This window comes from Bufo bufo, chromosome 4 (genome assembly GCF_905171765.1).
Source record: "Bufo bufo chromosome 4, aBufBuf1.1, whole genome shotgun sequence".
NCBI lineage: Eukaryota > Metazoa > Chordata > Amphibia > Anura > Bufonidae > Bufo > Bufo bufo.
Window position 1 is genome coordinate 346,408,166 of NC_053392.1, and position 19,468 is coordinate 346,427,633.

At 43.7% G+C, this 19,468-nt stretch overlaps 1 protein-coding gene across 3 annotated transcripts in view; it reads right to left on the reverse strand.

Annotated features, from left to right (window-relative positions):
* LOC120998280 (amine sulfotransferase-like) overlaps positions 1–19,468 on the reverse strand; it is an 81,008-nt gene that overhangs the window by 13,736 nt on the left and 47,804 nt on the right. For all 3 annotated transcript variants that reach the window (XM_040428906.1, XM_040428904.1, XM_040428905.1), the window contains one exon: positions 8,912–9,038. In XM_040428906.1, the coding sequence (XP_040284840.1) occupies positions 8,912–9,038 (127 nt within the window). The remainder of the gene's footprint in view (positions 1–8,911; positions 9,039–19,468) is intronic.

Consider the following 19,468-nt stretch of genomic DNA (forward strand, 5'->3'; position numbering starts at 1 on the left):
TTTTAGAGGGTCAGCTCACCTGCAGGCCCTCACATATAATGTTTTAGAGGGTCAGCTCACCAGCAGGCCCTCACCTACAATCTTTTAGAGGGTCAGCTAACCTGCAGGCCATCGCATGTAATGTTTTAGATTGTCAGCTCACCAGCAGGCGCTCACCTACATGCTTTTAGAGGGTCAGCTCACCTGCAGACCCTTGCATATAATGGTTTAGAGGGTCAGCTCAGCAGCAGGCCCTACCTACAATCTTTTAGAGAGTCGGCTCATCTGCAGGCCCTTGCATATAATGTTATAGAGGGTCAGCTCACCAGCAGGCCCTCACCTACAATCTTTTAGAGGGTCAGCTCACCAGCAGGCCCTCGCATATAATGTTTTTTAAGGTTCAGCTCACCAGCAGGCCCTTTAACCATAATGTTTTACAGGGTCAACTCACCAGCAGGTCCTCGCCATACTTTTTTCAATGGTAAGCTCAGCAGCAGGTACTCGCCCCTAATATTTTAGAGTCAGCTCTGCCGCAGACTCTCACCCATAATGTTTAGATGGTCAGCTCAGCAGCAGGTCCTCGCCCGTAATGTTTTAGATGGTCACCAGCAGGCCCTTGCTCCTAATGTTTTTGAGGGTCACCAGCAGGCCATCAATCCTAATTTTTCAAGGGTGTATGATGCTATCCTTTATGCGTAATAAAGGGTGTATTGGAGTGACGGTTCCTTGTAATTTTTTGAAGCCCTTTCACATAGTGCATAGGCTTTAAGAGTGTAGGAGTCCCACTACCTGAACAGTTGTACCACAATGTGAATGAGGCCCTCCTTTATGTGATATACAGGTTGTAACAGAATGCCTCTTCCTTGTAATTTTTGGCAGAACTTGCACTTTCTATACAAGTAAATATACAGGAAAGAATGTTTCCTAACAATTTTTCCTATAAAATCTATTTTATCTTCGGTTTTGTGCATATTAGGGTCAGTTTGTAAAAGTGGCGTACTAGTCGGACAACATCGTTCCGAGCATTGACCTTGGAGTCCAAAATGCATCCAGACATCTCCCCCATGCAGTTCCCGAACCATTTCGGTGGTGTTTCCATCAATTTCTGACCTTTTCCTATGAACCAGACCAGGGGGGTACATACATACTATATATCTGTACACACTGTATCTATTATACCTCGTAATTCACATATCAGTACACTACTGTATATACTATATACCTGTACACACCATCTATTATACCTTGTACCTCACATATCAGTACACTGTTGTATATACTATATATTTGTACATATTGCATCTATAATACTGTGTAATATATGCAGTGTGTGTGTGCGTATACACTCACCTAAAGAATTATTAGGAACACCTGTTCTATTTCTCATTAATGCAAATATCTAGTCAACCAATCACATGGCAGTTGCTTCAATGCATTTAGGGGGGTGGTCCTGGTCAAGACAATCTCCTGAACTCCAAACTGAATGTCAGAATGGGAAAGAAAGGTGATTTAAGCAATTTTGAGCGTGGCATGATTGTTGGTGCCAGACGGGCCGGTCTGAGTATTTCACAATCTGCTCAGTTACTGGGATTTTCACGCACAACCATTTCTAGGGTTTACAAAGAATGGTGTGAAAAGGGAAAAACATCCAGTATGCGGCAGTCCTGTGGGCAAAAATGCCTTGTGGATGCTAGATGTCAGAAGAGAATGGGCTGACTGATTCAAGCTGATAGAAGAGCAACGTTGACTGAAATAACCACTCGTTACAACCGAGGTATGCAACAAAGCATTTTTGAAGCCACAACACCCACAACCTTGAGGCGGATGGGCTACAACAGCAGAAGACCCCACCGGGTACCACTCATCTCCACTACAAATAGGAAAAAGAGGCTACAATTTGCACGAGCTCACCAAAATTGGACTGTTGAAGATTGGAAAAATGTTGCCTGGTCTGATGAGCCTAGATTTCTGTTGAGACATTCAAATGGTAAAGTCCGAATTTGGCGTAAACAGAATGAGAACATGTATCCATCCTCTGATGGCTACTTCCAGCAGGATAATGCACCATGTCACAAAGCTCGAATCATTTCAAATTGGTTTTTTGAACATGACAATGAGTTCACTGTACTAAAATGGCCCCCACAGTCACCAGATCTCAACCCAATAGAGCATCTTTGGGATGTGGTGGAACGGGAGCTTCGTGCCCTGGATGTGCATCCCTCAAATCTCCATCAACATTTCTAAAGAATGCTATCAGCACCTTGTTGAATCAATGCCGCGTAGAATTAAGGCAGTTCTGAAGGCAAAAGGGGGTCGAACACCGTATTAGTATGGTGTTCCTAATAATTCTTTAGGTGAGTATACTGTATACACTCACCTAAAGAATTATTAGGAACACCATACTAATACGGTGTTGGACCCCCTTTTGCCTTCAGAACTGCCTTAATTCTATGTGGCATTGATTCAACAAGGTGCTGATAGCATTCTTTAGAAATGTTGGCCCATATTGATAGGATAGCATCTTGCAGTTGATGGAGATTTGAGGGATGCACATCCAGGGCACGAAGCTCCCGTTCCACCACATCCCAAAGATGCTCTATTGGGTTGAGATCTGGTGACTGTGGGAGCCATTTTAGTACAGTAAACTCATTGTCATGTTCAAGAAACCAATTTAAAATGATTCGAGCTTTGTGACATGGTGCATTATCCTGCTGGAAGTAGCCATCAGAGAATGGGAACATGGTGGTCATGAAGGGATTGACATGGTCAGAAACAATGCTCAGGTAGCCCGTGGCATTTAAACGATGCCCAATTGGCACTAAGGGACCTAAAGTGTGCCCAGAAAACATCCCCCACACCATTACACCACCAGCCTGCACAGTGGTAACAAGACATGATGGATACATGTTCTCATTCTGTTTACGCCAAATTCGGACTCTACCATTTGAATGTCTCAACAGAAATTGAGACTCATCAGACCAGGCAACATTTTTCCAGTCTTCAACAGTCCAATTTTGGTGAGCTTGTGCAAATTATAGCCTCTTTTTCCTATTTGTAGTGGAGATGAGTGGTACCCGGTGGGGTCTTCTGCTGTTGTAGCCCATCCGCCTCAAGGTTGTGCGTGTTGTAGCTTCACAAATGCTTTGCTGCATACCTCGGTTGTAACGAGTGGTTATTTCAGTCAACGTTGCTCTTCTATCAGCTTGAATCAGTCAGCCCATTCTCCTCTGACCTCTAGCATACACAAGGCATTTTTGCCCACAGGACTGCCGCATACTGGATGTTTTTCCCTTTTCACACCATTCTTTGTAAACCCTAGAAATGGTTGTGTGTGAAAATCCCAGTAACTGAGCAGATTGTGAAATACTCAGACCGGCCCGTCTGGCACCAACAACCATGCTACGCTCAAAATGGCTTAAATCACCTTTCTTTCCCATTCTGACATTCAGTTTAGAGTTCAGGAGATTGTCTTGACCAGGACCACCCCCCTAAATGCATTGAAGCAACTGCCATGTGATTGGTTGACTAGATAATTGTATTAATGAGAAATAAAACAGGTGTTCCTAATAATTCTTTAGGTGAGTGTGTGTGTGTATATATATATATATATATATATATATATATATTTTTTATATATATATATATATATATATATATACACTCACCTAAAGAATTATTAGGAACACCTGTTCTATTTCTCATTAATGCAATTATCTAGTCAACCAATCACATGGCAGTTGCTTCAATGCATTTAGGGGTGTGGTCCTGGTCAAGACAATCTCCTGAACACCAAACTGAATGTCAGAATGGGAAAGAAAGGTGATTTAAGCAATTTTGAGCGTGGCATGGTTGTTGGTGCCAGACGGGCCGGTCTGAGTATTTCACAATCTGCTCAGTTACTGGGATTTTCACGCACAACCATTTCTAGGGTTTACAAAGAATGGTGTGAAAAGGGAAAAACATCCAGTATGCGGCAGTCCTGTGGGCAAAAATGCCTTGTGGATGCTAGAGGTCAGAGGAGAATGGGCCGACTGATTCAAGCTGATAGAAGAGCAACGTTGACTGAAATAACCACTCGTTACAACCGAGGTATGCAGCAAAGCATTTGTGAAGCCACAACACGCATAGCCTTGAGGCGGATGGGCTACAACAGCAGAAGACCCCACCGGGTACCACTCATCTCCACCACAAATAGGAAAAAGAGGCTACAATTTGCACGAGCTCACCAAAATTGGACTGTTGAAGACTGGAAAAATGTTGCCTGGTCTGATGAGTCTCGATTTCTGTTGAGACATTCAAATGGTAGAGTCCAAATTTGGCGTAAACGGAATGAGAACATGTATCCATCCTCTGATGGCTACTTCCAGCAGGATAATGCACCATGTCACAAAGCTCGAATCATTTCAAATTGGTTTCTTGAACATGACAATGAGTTCACTGTACTAAAATGGCCCCCACAGTCACCAGATCTCGACCCAATAGAGCATCTTTGGGATGTGGTGGAACGGGAGCTTCGTGCCCTGGATGTGCATCCCTCAAATCTCCATCAACTGCAAGATGCTATCCTATCAATATGGGCCAACATTTCTAAAGAATGCTATCAGCACCTTGTTGAATCAATGCCACGTAGAATTAAGGCAGTTCTGAATTAGTATGGTGTTCCTAATAATTCTTTAGGTGAGTGTGTATATATATATATATATATATATATACACATTAAGAGCTATAATAGGTATAATCAATGTGGTGTGTACAGATATATGTGGTCAATTATGCATTATGGTCACTGTGTGTGTACATGAGGTAGTGGTGGTCACTGTAACTGTCTGAATTATTATTTGAGTGAGCAATGAGTAAAAACAGGGCATGGGTGGGGGAGGGAGGAAGAGAAAAGTGGAGGACCTCCTCTTACCACTCCATTTCAATCTGTATGGATAAAAATGCAGAGCCGATTGTGAACTTCTAATACTTGCTATTAGGGGTTGAAGGACCTGTGATGATATCACAGGTCCTGGCAGATGTACCTTTTTTATACCTGGGAACTACACCATTTTTGGTGCAGTTCCTTTGTTAGATCCTGCAGGACCTGTGATGTTGAAGATGATGTCATCACAGGTCCTTACAGATGCACTGTTCTAACCTGGGAACTACACTTTACACTGTGTTGTTCCCTTACAGGACCTGTGATGACATCATCAAAGGCCCTTTAGCTTTAGGAAGATAGATGGGAGCAATTAGGGGGTGGGGTTCTCTTCCATTGCGGGCACCCCTTCCTCACGGGCCCCATAGCAGCTGCGTGGTCTGCCTATATGGTAGGTACGCCACTGAACCAGACACCCTCCTCTCTTCAGAGCAGGGGGTGCCTGGTTTAATGCTCGGGTTCTCCCATTGACTTCCATTGTGCTCGGGTGCTCGGTAGAGCATCCTAGCAACCTGAGATGTTCGACCAGAGCACCTGAACACCTTAGCACTTTGGTGCTCGATCAACACTAATGTCCCGCCTTCACACAGGTATATTTTCACTGTTTCATTTAATGTTGACAGTATCCCCCATAACAGTGACCTATATAGCAATCCGCCCCTTAAGAGTGACCTCCACAGCACCCCACCTCTTAACACTGAGCCCCCCCACAGTGCCCCATTCCCTTAAAATTTGACCTTCACAGCACCCAACTCGCTCCCCTAACAAAGACCTCCACAGCGGCCCACCCCCTAAACAGTGACCCTCCACAGCGATCTACCTCTTAACAGTGACCTCCACAGGGCGCCTCCTCCTTAGCATTGACCTCCACAGCATGCCATCCCCTTAACTGTGACCTCATCAGCTGCCCGCCCCCTTAACAGTGACCCCCTCACACTGCCCCGCCCCTTTTATGGGGACCTCCACAGCACCCGTCCCCTTAACAGTGACCTCCACCGTTCCCTGCCCCCTTCATAGAGACCTCCACAGTGCCCTCCCCTTTAACAGTGACTTCCACAGTACTCTGCTCCCTTAACAGTGACCTCCACAGTACCCTGCTTTCTTAACAGTGACCTCCATAGCAGCTGCCTCTTTAATAGTGACCTTCACAGTCCCCTGTCCTCTTAACAGTAACCTCCATAGTGCTTACCCCTTTACCAGTAACCTCCACAGCGGCCCTCCCCCTTAACAGTGACCTCCACATTGCCCTACCCTCTTAACGTTAACCTCCACAATACCCCACACCCTTAACAGTGACCTCTTCAGCACTCCGCTCCTTAACACTGACCTCCATAGCAGACTGTCCCCTGAATGATGACCTTCACAGCAGCCTGGCATCTTAACTGTAACCTCCACAGCACTCTGCTCCTTTAAGGCTAAATGCACACGATGAGGATTGCGTGAGGATTTTCAGCGCAGATTTGCGTGCGGAAAATCTGCAGCGTAGGTCATGTACATTGTATTCTGTGAGAATTTGAAATTCTCATGTACACGCTGCAGATTTTTTCCGTGCAGATTTTGACCTACGGTGTGGATTTAAAAATTCTCAGCATGTCAATTTTTTTTTTTTCCTGTCCGCATTTTCTCCATTCACTTCAATGAGGACAGAAAAATCCACATCCAAAATTTGCACATATTCAGGATTTATGTGAGGACTATCCTCACTGAAATCTGCAGAGGTTTCCAGGGAAATCCGTGCGGTCAATCCGCATCAATTGATTTTGCATGCGGATTTGCATGCAGATCTGGTGCGGATTTTCCACATGCAGATTTTACTCTCCCCATTGAAGTGAATGGAGGAAATCCGCACAGGGAAAAAATAAAAAATAAAAAAAAAAATAAAAAAAAAAATTGACATGCTGCAGATTTTAAAATCCGCACCGTAGGTCAAAATCCACAACGTGTGCATGAAAATTTCAAATTCTCATAGAATACAATGTACATGAACTATGGTGCGGATTTTCCGCATGCAAATCTGCGCAGAAAATCTGCATGCAATCCTGATAGTGTGCTTTTAGCCTAGCAGTGTCATCCACAGTGCCCAGCCCCTTTAAAGGTGACCTACAGCAGTGAAGAAAAATGTCTGGGTTGTTGTGGAAACCTGATGTAAGACTATATTTCGAGACTGAAGGACCTGCAAGCTTCTATTGGCTGATAAGGGTCATGTGACCGTGTGTATGGCAGTTGGGATATGAGTGAAAGACCTGTGGACTTCTATTGGCTAATGCATTTTATGTGCCATATTTGCATTTTTTGGGAATATTTCAGGAACAGTACATCCTAGAGAGCTGAGACCTGGTCTAAAACCTTCCGGCTTGATGTACCTATGTACCAAATTTGGTAAAGATCTGTCCAGTCGTTTTGCTGTGCATAAGGAAGAGACAGAAATTCATATATATATATATATATATATATATATACATATATATATATATATATATATACAGGAAAACAAAAAAGTGTAGTGGCAGCACCGTCAATGGTATAAAAACGGGTGCAACTGGTGCAATAGCTGTAATCATACTGACCAGAGAATAAAGTTATCATGCTAATAATCAGCGCACTGATACGTTTTGTCTTTCTTTTCAAAGTGCAGTTTTGGGTGATAAGCAACAAACTACAAGCCACCACTTTGTGCTATTACTGATACAGTAACAGTTTGTTGCTAAGGATTAACTAAGAGAAATCAATGACTGGTCATGTTGCCATTCTGGGACTTAATTGGAGGCAGTAAACCTTTTTGATTTGTTCTCAGAGTCACATTAGCAATAACAATGTGGTAACATTATTCATTCCTGTATTACAATTGTAATGTTATATGTAGGGATGAGCGAATCGACTTCGGATGAAACACCACTTGGAACCTAACCTGAGTTCAGGAAATGTTTTTCTACATTACATATTAATTTATGAAGTTATTGCGCGAAGTCTTGCGAGACTTTGCGAAGCAATAACTTTGGCTCATTGGAGCCAATGCATTCTAATACTGTACGGAGCTCCTGCTCCGTACAGTATTAGAACAAAATTTTATGCGAATCGACTTCGGATGTTTAATCCGAAGTCGATTCACTCATCCCTAGTTATATGGCTGAAAAAGGCAGGGATTTGAAGATTATGGTCACTGTAATTGTAACAATACTGTAGGGCTGAAACACTGATTTGGAAGTTCCTTATTGATGATTACCCCATCTAAATAGTCCTTTAGTTTTTATGACCATAAAACTTTGTGGAACATGAAAAATTCCAGAGACAACTGTCGAAGGGCTCATGCACACGACCGTTGTTGTCCAGTGCCCGTATTAAGGCTAGCAAACAGCGGGTCTGCAATATATTGGCATCGGCGGTTTATGCACCGCATCCGGAAGGTGCACTGTGGAACAGAGGCATGGAAGTGTTTTTTTGTTGTTGCCTTCGCACCTCAAAAAAGTAGTGCATGCACCATTTTTTGTGGTCCGGACCACCTAAACGAATCGCAGAGCCCATTCAAGTGAATGGGTCCTGCGTCCGCATACGGCAGCCCTACGGACGGTGGCCGCGCATTGCAGATTGCAAGTTCGTGTGCATGAGCCTTTATTAAATGTATTCAGCTGCCCATGGTTTTTGTTTTAGATGAAACATATTAAGGCTCTTTTCATGTGTGTCAGAAGCTCCCATTGTAAATTTTTTTAGATTTGAGGCAAGAAAAAGAAGTCAATGCAGCACCATTCTTATCGATGAAATACTGACGGACCCCATCATAAGTTAATGATGTCCCTCAGGTGCTGCTGGCATGTGTCATACAATGGATACAGCAGAGCGTCACGGCTTTGTATATAAATGGAAGTCAGATGTAAAATGAATCTAAAGTTTATTTTTAGAATAAATTAGCTATATGTGTTCAGTTTGCATATAGACCCACTTTAAAATCTGAGAAAAATATAATTAGTTACTTATAATCAGATGATAAAATAGTTGTATTCGCTGCTATATTACCTCTCCCTGATATGAAGAGGTTGAAGAATGTTTCCCAGTTTATTTCATATTTTAATCTTGGATTCATTTTGAAGAAGTGATAGTAGGACACCAGGACATCTTTTGGGTTTCGACACACATATATAATCTGAAAAAAAGAGGATTGAATTACAATGTTGATGTAATGCAATTAATTGACAATTGGCTAAAAATATATAATGATTAATAATGTGATCGTTAAAGGGGTTGTCTCACTTTAGCAAATGGCATTTATCATGTAGATAAAGTTAATACAGGGCACTTCTTAATGTATTGTGATCGGCCATATTGCTTCCTTTGCTGGCTTGATTCATTTTTCCATCACATTATACATGATCTTTTCCAGGGGTTACAGCCACCAATGCAGAGCAGATACAAGATGGCAGGGATGGCGGGGATGTAGGTGCTGCGCTTCCACAGTCCTGACCACCAGAGAGTCCAAGCACAGTCACTGCTGGTGGATTGTACCAATGCCTTTTCACAGGGTTCCTGCCTAAGAGCTGCACGAGTCTCCTGTGCAGCGAAGAGCGGGTGCTCGGCTCTCACATGAGAGCCACGCTCCTGCTCTAACAGCCCGGACTGGCAGGAGTACCAATCCAGGCTGTTTAAACCCTTTCATACCGCAGGCATTGGCGCCCGCCCCATGTAAATGGTGACAGGGAAAACGGACTTCCTCTGTCTCCCATCGGCACTCCGCAAGTGCAATTGTGGGGTGCCGATGTGTGAAAAATGCTGGCTGGGACCTGGTATAGGCCCCAAGCTTGCTTTGAGTGTTTTACAGCTGTGCTTCTTTTGACAATGTCAGTATAGCATAGGGATAGTGCATTGTATTTTAAAAGAAATCAAAATATTGCCTGTCCCCCTGGGACTATTGAGTCGTAAAAAAATAAAGTGAAAAAAATAAATCAAACATTTATTAAAAAAATGTATTTTAAAAATTTTACAAAAATTCAATTTAAAAAATATGCTCTTTTATCAATTGAGAATACACTTTTCAATGAAAAAATGCAAAAATAAAATCTGTTTGATAAAAACATGTTTGGTATCGCTGCATCCGTAACGACCCGCACTACACAAATATCATGTAAATTATCCCCTATAGTGAACACCGTAAAAAAATGGCAGAATTGCTCATTTATTCTTAGTCGCCACCAAGTGATAAAAAAGCATAATTATCCAAAAATGACACAACTGAAAACTACAAGTCGTCCTGCAAAAATCAAGCCCTACACAACTCCATAGAAAGAATAGTAAAAAAATGTATTGGTCTTGGGAAGCGGTGATGCAAAAAGATTTTCTTCCTTTAAAAAAAAAGGGGGTTTTATTGCACAAAATTAGTAATATGTAAAAAAAAAAATATATATATATATATATATATGTATTTGGTATCATTGACACAGAGAAAAAAGATATTATGCTATTTATACTGAAAAATGTACATTGTAAAAATTATAAAAACTCAGTGTCAGTATTGCTGTTTTTTCCCCATCTCCTTCCCAGAAAAAGTTAATAAAAGTTAATCAGAAAGTTTTGTGTTCCCCAAAAGGACACCATTAAAAACTACAACTTGTCCCTTAAAAAAAAAACCTCATACAGCTACATAGACGGAAAAATAAAAATGTAGTTCTTGGAAGGCGATGATGAAAAAAGGAAGAAAACACTTGGTCAGTAAGGCCCAAAACAGGCTGGTCACTAAGACGTTAACTTTGTCCATATCATAGGTGCCATTTGCTGAAGTGAGACAACATCTTTTAAGAAATTAATTTATTGGCAACTTCTACCATACAGCTAAATCCCAAAGGTAGTGTGTGTGATCAGAGATAACTCTGATCACGGAAAAACCCAAAACTAGGGATCGACCGATTATCGGTTTTACCGATATTATCGGCCGATATTGAGGATTTTGACCGTTATCGGTATCGGCATCTATTTTGCCGATATTCCGATAACGTATTGGGAACACAGAACGCGCTGCTCTCAGCGCTCTCTGTGTTCCCTCCGCAGCACAGGGGAGAAGGAAGCAGTGTCTCCCTCCCCCTGTGCTGCTGCTGCCGCCAATGAGAGGAGAGAAGATAAGAGGAGGGGAGGGGCTGTGGCCACCGCTCCACCAATGAAGATAAGTCTTTCATTAATTCATATACAGGAGGCGGGAGCTGGCTGTAGAATCACATAGCCGGCTCCCGACCTCTATGAGCTGTAGCTGTGATCTGCGGTAGTTAACCCCTTAGGTGCCGTGGATTGCAGCTACCGCTCATAGAGGTCGGGAGCTGGCTATGTGATTCTGCAGCCAGCTCCCGCCTCCTGTATATGAATGATTGAGAGACTTATCTTCATTGGTGGCGCAGTGCGCCCCCCATCCCCATCCCCATCCCAATAGTAAAAACATTGGTGGCGCAGTGCGCCCCCACCCAAGCCCCCCAGTATTAATCATTGGTGGCGCAGTGCGCCCCCCACCCCCATCCCAATCCCAATAGTAAAAACATTGGTGGCGCAGTGCGCCCCCCCCCAGTATTAATCATTGGTGGCAGTGGCCACAGGATCCCCTCTCCCCTGCTCCTCCGATCGGAGCCCCAGCAGTGTAATCCTGGGGCTCCGATCGGTTACCATGGCAGCCAGGACGCTATTGAAGCCCTTGCTGCCATGTTCAGCTCCATGCTGCTGTGTGCACAGAGCACAGAGAAGCAGGGACAGTGTGAGCTCCTATTCACCCTGATAGGGATCTATCAGGGTGAATAGGACAAGGGTTCTAGTCCCTAAGGGGGCTAAAAGTTAGTAAAAAAAAACAACAAAAAAAAACAAAATTTACCAAAAAAATAAAAAATACACGTTAACAATAAACATATTAATTTTCAGCAGATTTGTGTAGGAAAATTATTTTTTTCTCAAAAATAAAAATACCCAGAATATCGGTATAAATTATCGGCTATCGGCCTGAAAGTTCACAAATTATCGGTATCGGCCCTAAAAAATCTATATCGGTCGATCCCTACCCAAAACCCCCTCAGATGCCATGGTCAATAGCGACTGCAGCATCTGAGCAGTAACATACATTTCCTTGCTACCTCAAGTGCACAGACTTAAAGGGAATCTGTCAGCTCTTTCAATTAATATCTAACTAATGGCAATGCATGTTATGTCAGTTTAACATCATCATAACTATACCTTTGTTATGGCTATTCCAGTTTCTGATCATCATAAAATGAAGTTTGTGTGATATGCTAATTAACCTTTCAAGTGCCCGGTGGGGCATAATTAAAGGTTCCTGGAGCCCAAGCCTGACTCCATGAAGAGCCCAGGTCCACCTCTGCAAGTTCCTAGTGTCGGCCCTTGTCTTTCATGACTGCCCCCTCCCCTGTGACGTCAGAAGGTAGCCAAAATTCCTCCTGCCTGCCCATCCTGCTCCTCACCAAAATCTCATGCATGTGCAGAGCAGTTGACTGGCAGATTTAACATCATATAGTTATGATGATGTTGAATTGACCTAAAATGCATTGCCATTTGTTAGATGTACTTGAAAGAGCTGACGGATTCCCTTTAACATGTGATCTCCACTTATAAGAATACATTCATGAGACTATTTATTAAGTTCATACACTGAAGCAGGGGCGTTGCTAGGGTCTCAAAAGATCCAAGGCCCAAGCCCCAATACATATGTGCCATATTCTCAAAGTATCTGCCCTAAACACACACACACAGGGCCGCTGATAGAAATCATGGGGCCCCGTACAGCATACATGACGGGGCCCCCTTCAGCTCCACCCCCTGATCCCTCCTTCAGCCACACCCCTGGCCCTGCCCTTGGCCCCTCCCCAGACGCCGCCTTGAAACAACATGCAGATTTGTCTACAAGTGATATTTATGGCGCTGGGGGGTCGTCTGTGAATGGCGCTGTTATGGAGGGGATCTGTGAATGGCACTGTTATGGAGGGGATCTGTGAATGGCACTTTTATGGAGGGGATCTGTGGATGGCACTGTTATGGAGGGGATCTGTGGATGGCACTGTTATGGAGGGGATCTGTGGATGGCACTGTTATGGAGGGGATCTGTGGATGGCACTGTTATGGAGGGGATCTGTGGATGGCACTGTTATGGAGGGGATCTGTGGATGGCACTGTTATGGAGAGGATCTGTGGATGGCACTGTTATGGGGGGATCTGTGGATGGCACTGTTATGGGGGGATCTGTGGATGGCACTGTTATAGAGGGGGATCTGTGGATGACACATACCGTATATAGCATCTTATGCTATGTGTCATCCACAGATACCCCTCCATAACAGTGCCATTCACAGATACCCTCCATAACAGTGCCATCCACAGATCCCCCCCATAACAGTCATCCACAGATCCCCCCATAACAGTGTCATCCACAGATCCCCCCCATAACAGTGTCATCCACAGATCCCCCTCCATAATGGTGCCATCCACAGATCCCCCCCATAAGTGTCATCCACAGACCCCCCGGCCCCCCCCATAAGTGTCATCCACATGACAGACCCCCCCCCCCCCATAACAGTGCCATCCACGGATCCCCCGCCCTCCCTATAACAGTGCCGTCATGACGTCATCCATATAGATTCCCCCCCGCCACTCACAGTAGTATACATTAATAAATCGGTGCAGCCGTGCAGGCTGCAGACAGTAACTTTAATTTTAGCACAGGCACAGCGCTCATCTCTTTACTAAAATACTACCTTACATTCAGCTCCTGCCTCCTCCCTCCACCCTCCAGCCTCCAGTAACAAGTGCGGGCGGCAGCGCTCACTCACTGACGTCACGCGCGTGCGCCGCCTAGTGGGAGGAGCAGGCGTGTGACGTCAGTGAGTGAGCGCCGCCCCCACACTGCCTGCTGTTACTGGAGCCAGCCCACTGACAGCAAAAAAATTAAAATGGCTCGGGAGTCGGCAGCCCGGGCCCCCCTGCCAGCCGGGCCCGGTACAACTGGGCCAGCTGTACTGGCCTATCAGCGGCCCTGCACACACACACAAGCTCGCCCTAGGACTTAAGACATATTTTACTTGCTGCATGGACACTAACAAACATACAGCACTATATACCTCTCACATTCAGTACCTCCCAGGTGATGTCTCCTCTGATGTAGACGTTTTTTTTCCCAATCTTCTCCATTCAGGCCAGACAACTACTTTCAACCGCATCTAGTCTCTGCAGAGTTTACCAAACATTCATCTTACGTTCCTCACTTTTCTAATATCATCATCCTCCCCACCCTGCTACTCCAACAGTATTATCCTGGTGCTGCCCAGAATACTGTGCCTACTGCGCACCGCAATGCCCTTAAATACTATACCACAGAAAGTATACTGCTATACAGATTAGTCCACCTATAGTAATATAAAAGTCCTACTTATAGCAATAATTCCCTCCCAGAGTGCCCTTCTTAGTAATACTGACCCCTACAATGCCCCCAATAATGATACTACTCCCCAAGAGTGCCCCTGTTAGTGATAGTGCCCTTTATATTGTGCCCAATAATAATGGCCACCTTTGTGCACGCAGCAGTAATAAGGCTCTCTATAATATTAATACGCCCCTCCTGTAGTACTTATCCACCATTATAGTGTCCCTAGTAGCTATAATGTTGGGGGCACCACAGGAGGGCATCTCTGCACGATGCACATGAGAACTACAAGAATACAAATAACATGTATAAGTATTAAGCATAGCGTAGCATGTACTATAACATTACATTAACACTGAAGCACATGGTAAAATGGCTGCCTCTACATAAGATTGCATGTCTAGGCATGTCTACTGGGCAGAACATATAATGTCCCCTATAAGACCCCCAGTGGTTACTGTCTAATGCCCCCTATAGTGCCCCTGTAGTTATAGTGCTCCCCGTAGTGCCCCAGTAGTTTAATGCCCTCCTGTGGTGCCGCCAATAATACACTCCTGTACTGACCTAGCAGTAAGAAGGTCCTCCTGTGGTGCCTCTATAGGAATAATGCCCTCCTGCAGTGCCCCAGTACTAATAATTCCCTCCTGTGGTGCCCCCAATAGGTATAATATCCTTCTGTAATGCACCAGTAGTAATAAGGCCCTCCTGTGGTGCCCCCAATAGGTATAATGCTTTCCTCTAGTGTTCCGGTAGTAATAAGGCCCTCCTGTGGTGCCCCAAATAGGTATAATATCTCCTGTAGTGCCCCAGTAGTAATAAGGATTTCCTGTGGTGCCCCCAATAGGTATAATATCCTCCTGTAGTGCCCCAGTAGTAATAAGGCTTTTCTGTGGTGCCCCGTATAGGTATAGTGCCCTCCTGTAGTGCCCCAGAAGGTATAATGCCCTCCTGTAGTGCCTTAGTAGTAATAAGTCCCTCCTGTGGTGCCAATAGGTATAATACCCTCCTGTAGTGTTCCGGTAGTAATAAGGCCCTCCTGTGGTGCCCCAAATAGATATAATATCCTCCTGTAGTGCCCCAGTAGTAATAAGTCTCTCTGTTCTGCCCCATAGGTATAATATCCTCCTATAGTGCCCAAGTAGTTATAAGGCCCTCCTGTGGTTTTCCCTATAGTTATAATACCTTCCTAAAGTGCCCCAGAAGGTGAAACTTAGGAGTGGGAAAATAAAAACTGGGTTTTTGATAAAGCAGAGGCGGTCCAAAGCTGGATAAAAGAAAATATAAGGAGTTAAGGGGCAACAGGGCTGGAGGTCGGCGGGCAGGGGGTAATGCCAAGAGAGAGAACCTGGAGAGGAATCAGCCTGGCTCATTCAGGAGGGAATGGGGAAGGGTATTTGTTGTGCTGGGTTAAGTTTTTTTTTTTTTCTCTTTTTCCCTGCCTTCTCTCCTCCCCCCTTCCCCGGGGTATCTAGCTAGGCTAGAAGACCGGATGGGCAAATATATAGGTCTTTATGAGAATAATTTCTTGGAATATTAGGGGGTTGAATAGGGAAGCAAAGAGGGCAGCGTTTTTTGATGCAATACATAGATTTTTACCCGCTATAATTTGCCTACAAGAGACGCATTTGACCAGCGAAACGTTACAGGGGCTGTGTAGACCATGGTTACAGCACTCCTTTCATTCAGTGTACTCATCATATGCAAGAGGGGTGAGTGTTTTGATACATTGGGACATTGATATTAAAATAAGGGAAGTAGTTCAAGATCAGGAGGGCCAATACATTTTGATTGATTGCTTACTGGAAGGAAGACCGTGGATCATAGCTAATGTACAGTACAGACCAAAAGTTTGGACACACCTTCTCATTCAAAGAGTTTTCTTTATTTTCTATGACTATGAAGGCATAAAAACTATGAATTAACACATGTGAAATTATATACATAACAAACAAGTGTGAAACAACTGAAAATATGTCATATTCTAGGTTCTTCAAAGTAGCCACCTTTTGCTTTGATTACTGCTTTGCACACTCTTGGCATTCTCTTGATGAGCTTCAAGAGGTAGTCCCCTGAAATGGTCTTCCAACAGTCTTGAAGGAGTTCCCAGAGATGCTTAGCACTTGTTGGCCTTTTTGCCTTTACTCTGCGGTCCAGCTCACCCCAAACCATCTCGATTGGGTTCAGGTCCGGTGACTGTGGAGGCCAGGCCATCTGGCGCAGCACCCCATCACTCTCCTTCATGGTCAAATAGCCCTTACTTTCAAAGTTTTCCCAATTTTTCGGCTGACTGACTGACCTTCATTTCTTAAAGTAATGATGGCCACTCGTTTTTCTTTACTTAGCTGCTTTTTTCTTGCCATAATACAAATTCTAACAGTCTATTCAGTAGGACTATCAGCTGTGTATCCACCTGACTTCTCCTCAACGCAACTGATGGTCCCAACCCCATTTATAAGGCAAGAAATCCTACTTATTAAACCTGACAGGGCACACCTGTGAAGTGAAAACCATTTCAGGGGACTACCTCTTGAAGCTCATTAAGAGAATGCCAAGAGTGTGCAAAGCAGTAATCAAAGCAAAAGGTGGCTACTTTGAAGAACCTAGAATATGACATATTTTCAGTTGTTTCACACTTGTTTGTTATGTATATAATTCCACATGTGTTAATTCATAGTTTTCATGCCTTCAGTGTGAATCTACAATTTTCATAGTCATGAAAATAAAGAAAACTCTTTGAATGAGAAGGTGTGTCCAAACTTTTGGTCTGTACTGTATATATACCACCACCCTTCAAAATTGAAATCCTCTTAAAAATGTATGACTTTGTGCTTAAGGTAGGAGAAAAAACACTACTAGTTATGGGGGATTTTAATAATATTATGGATAGTAAAATAGATAGATGCAGGGTTGGTAAGATTCAAAATGCATGCATGGGCTCTAAATTAAAAAATATCACGGAAGAAATGGGTTGGATAGATATTTGGAGGGTACTACATCCTAAACTAAAAAAATATTCATGTTTTTCAAAGACACATAAGAGTTTATCACGGATAGATTTAGTTTTCACAAACAATATAGGTGTATCGGAAATTGAAGGGGTTAAATATGGGCAACGTGGGATTTTGGACCATAACTCAATTATTACAAATATAGGGTGGATAAGTATAATGGGGATACACGATAAGGTTTCAAGTGAGATAGGGGAATTTTTTGAGATGAATGATGATTCAGCAGCAGTTAATATAGTATGGGAGGCTGCGAAGGCCTATATGAGAAGGATTTTTATAAAGAACACGGTAATATACAAGAAAGGGATAAGGGAAAAAATAATTAAACAGCAACAAAAGGTGGAAAAATATGAGGATAATTATATAAAAAATCCTACAGAAAGTAACTATGAGGTCTGGATAGAAAAAGCTTCAAAACTGGAGGATGAGCGACTGTTAATAGCAGAACAACAGAAAGAAATTATGTGAGGGATAATTATATTTACGCACATATACCGTGTAAAAAGTTAGCGGCCCCAGTAGCGACGCAGATAAAAAGAAACAATTATATACACTGTTTAGTGGACAATTTAGGAAATAAAATTACTGAACACTAGAGATGTCCCGAACTATTCGCCGGCTAACATAGCTTGTTCGCGTTCGCTGCGGCGGGCGAACATATGCGATGTTCGGTCCGCCCCCTATTCGTCATCATTGTGTAAACTTTGACCCTGTACCTCACAGTCAGCAGACACATTTCAGCCAATCAGCATCATACCCCCCTCCCAGACCCTCCCACCTCCTGACAGCATCCATTTTAGATTCATTCGGAAGCTGCATTCTTAGTGAGAGGAGTGACAGTGTAGCTGCTGCTGATTTAATAGGGAAATCGATAGCTAGGCTAGTGTATTCAGTGTATTCAGTGTCCACTACAGTCCTGAAAGACTCATCTGATCTCTGCTGTAAGGACAGCACCCCAAAAAGCCCTTTTTAGGGCTAGAACATCAGTCTGCTTTTTTTTTTTTTTCCCTGTGTAATCTAATTGCAGTTTCCTGCCAGCGTGTGTGTCAGGTTCACAGCATATACTGTGCCCACTTGCCCAGTGCCACCACTCATATCTGGTGTCACAGTAGCTTGCATTTAAAAAAAACTAAAACTTTTTTGACTGTAATATAATAGCAGTCAGTTGCCTGCACGCGCGTGTGTGTTTCGTGCCCTGCTGCAAGTGCATAGTGTCACCAGCGCAACTCATATCTGGTGTCACAGTAGATTACATTTAAAGAAAAACAACAATTTTGACTGTGAATAAATAGCAGTCAGTTGCCTGCACGCGCGTGTGTGTTTCGTGCCCTGCTGCAAGTGCATAGTGTCACCAGTGCAACTCATATCTGGTGTCACAGTAGATTACATTTAAAGAAAAACAACAATTTTGACTGTGAATAAATAGCAGTCAGTTGCCTGCACGTGTTTGTGTGTTTCGTGCCCTGCTGCAAGTGCATAGTGTCACCAGCGCAACTCATATCTGGTGTCACAGTAGATTACATTTAAAGAAAAACAACAATTTTGACTGTGAATAAATAGCAGTCAGTTGCCTGCACGTGTTTGTGTGTTTAAGGCCCTGCTGCAAGTGCATAGTGTCAGCAGCGCAACTCATATCTGGTGTCACAGTAGCTTGCACGCATAGTACAACTAAACTAATCTAAAAAAATCAACAGGCAGAGGCAGGCCACCCCTAGAATAATGCCCAGTGTTCAGAGGCCACGTATCCTGAACTTGAAAAGTTCTGAGGACATAGTTGACTGGCTAACACAGTGCACCCGATCTTCTACAGCTTCCGCTCGGAACCTTGACGCACCATCCTTCTCCAGCTCAGCTTCGTGCACCTCTCAAGTTACCACTCGCCCGCCTGCCGCCACCACCAACACTAGCACCACAGCCGCTTCACTTGGTCTGTCAGAGGAGTTATTTACACATCAGTTGGAAGAAATGAGTGATGCGCAACCATTATTGCCAGAGGATGTAGATAACAGGGATATGTCTCAGTCAGGCAGCATTACACACATGGACGTACGGTGTGATGATGATGATGTTGTACCCGCTGCTGCTTCCTTTGCTGAGTTGTCAGATACAAGTGAAGCGGTTGATGATGACGATGTGTCCGTGGATGTCACGTGGGTGCCCGCTCGAAGAGAA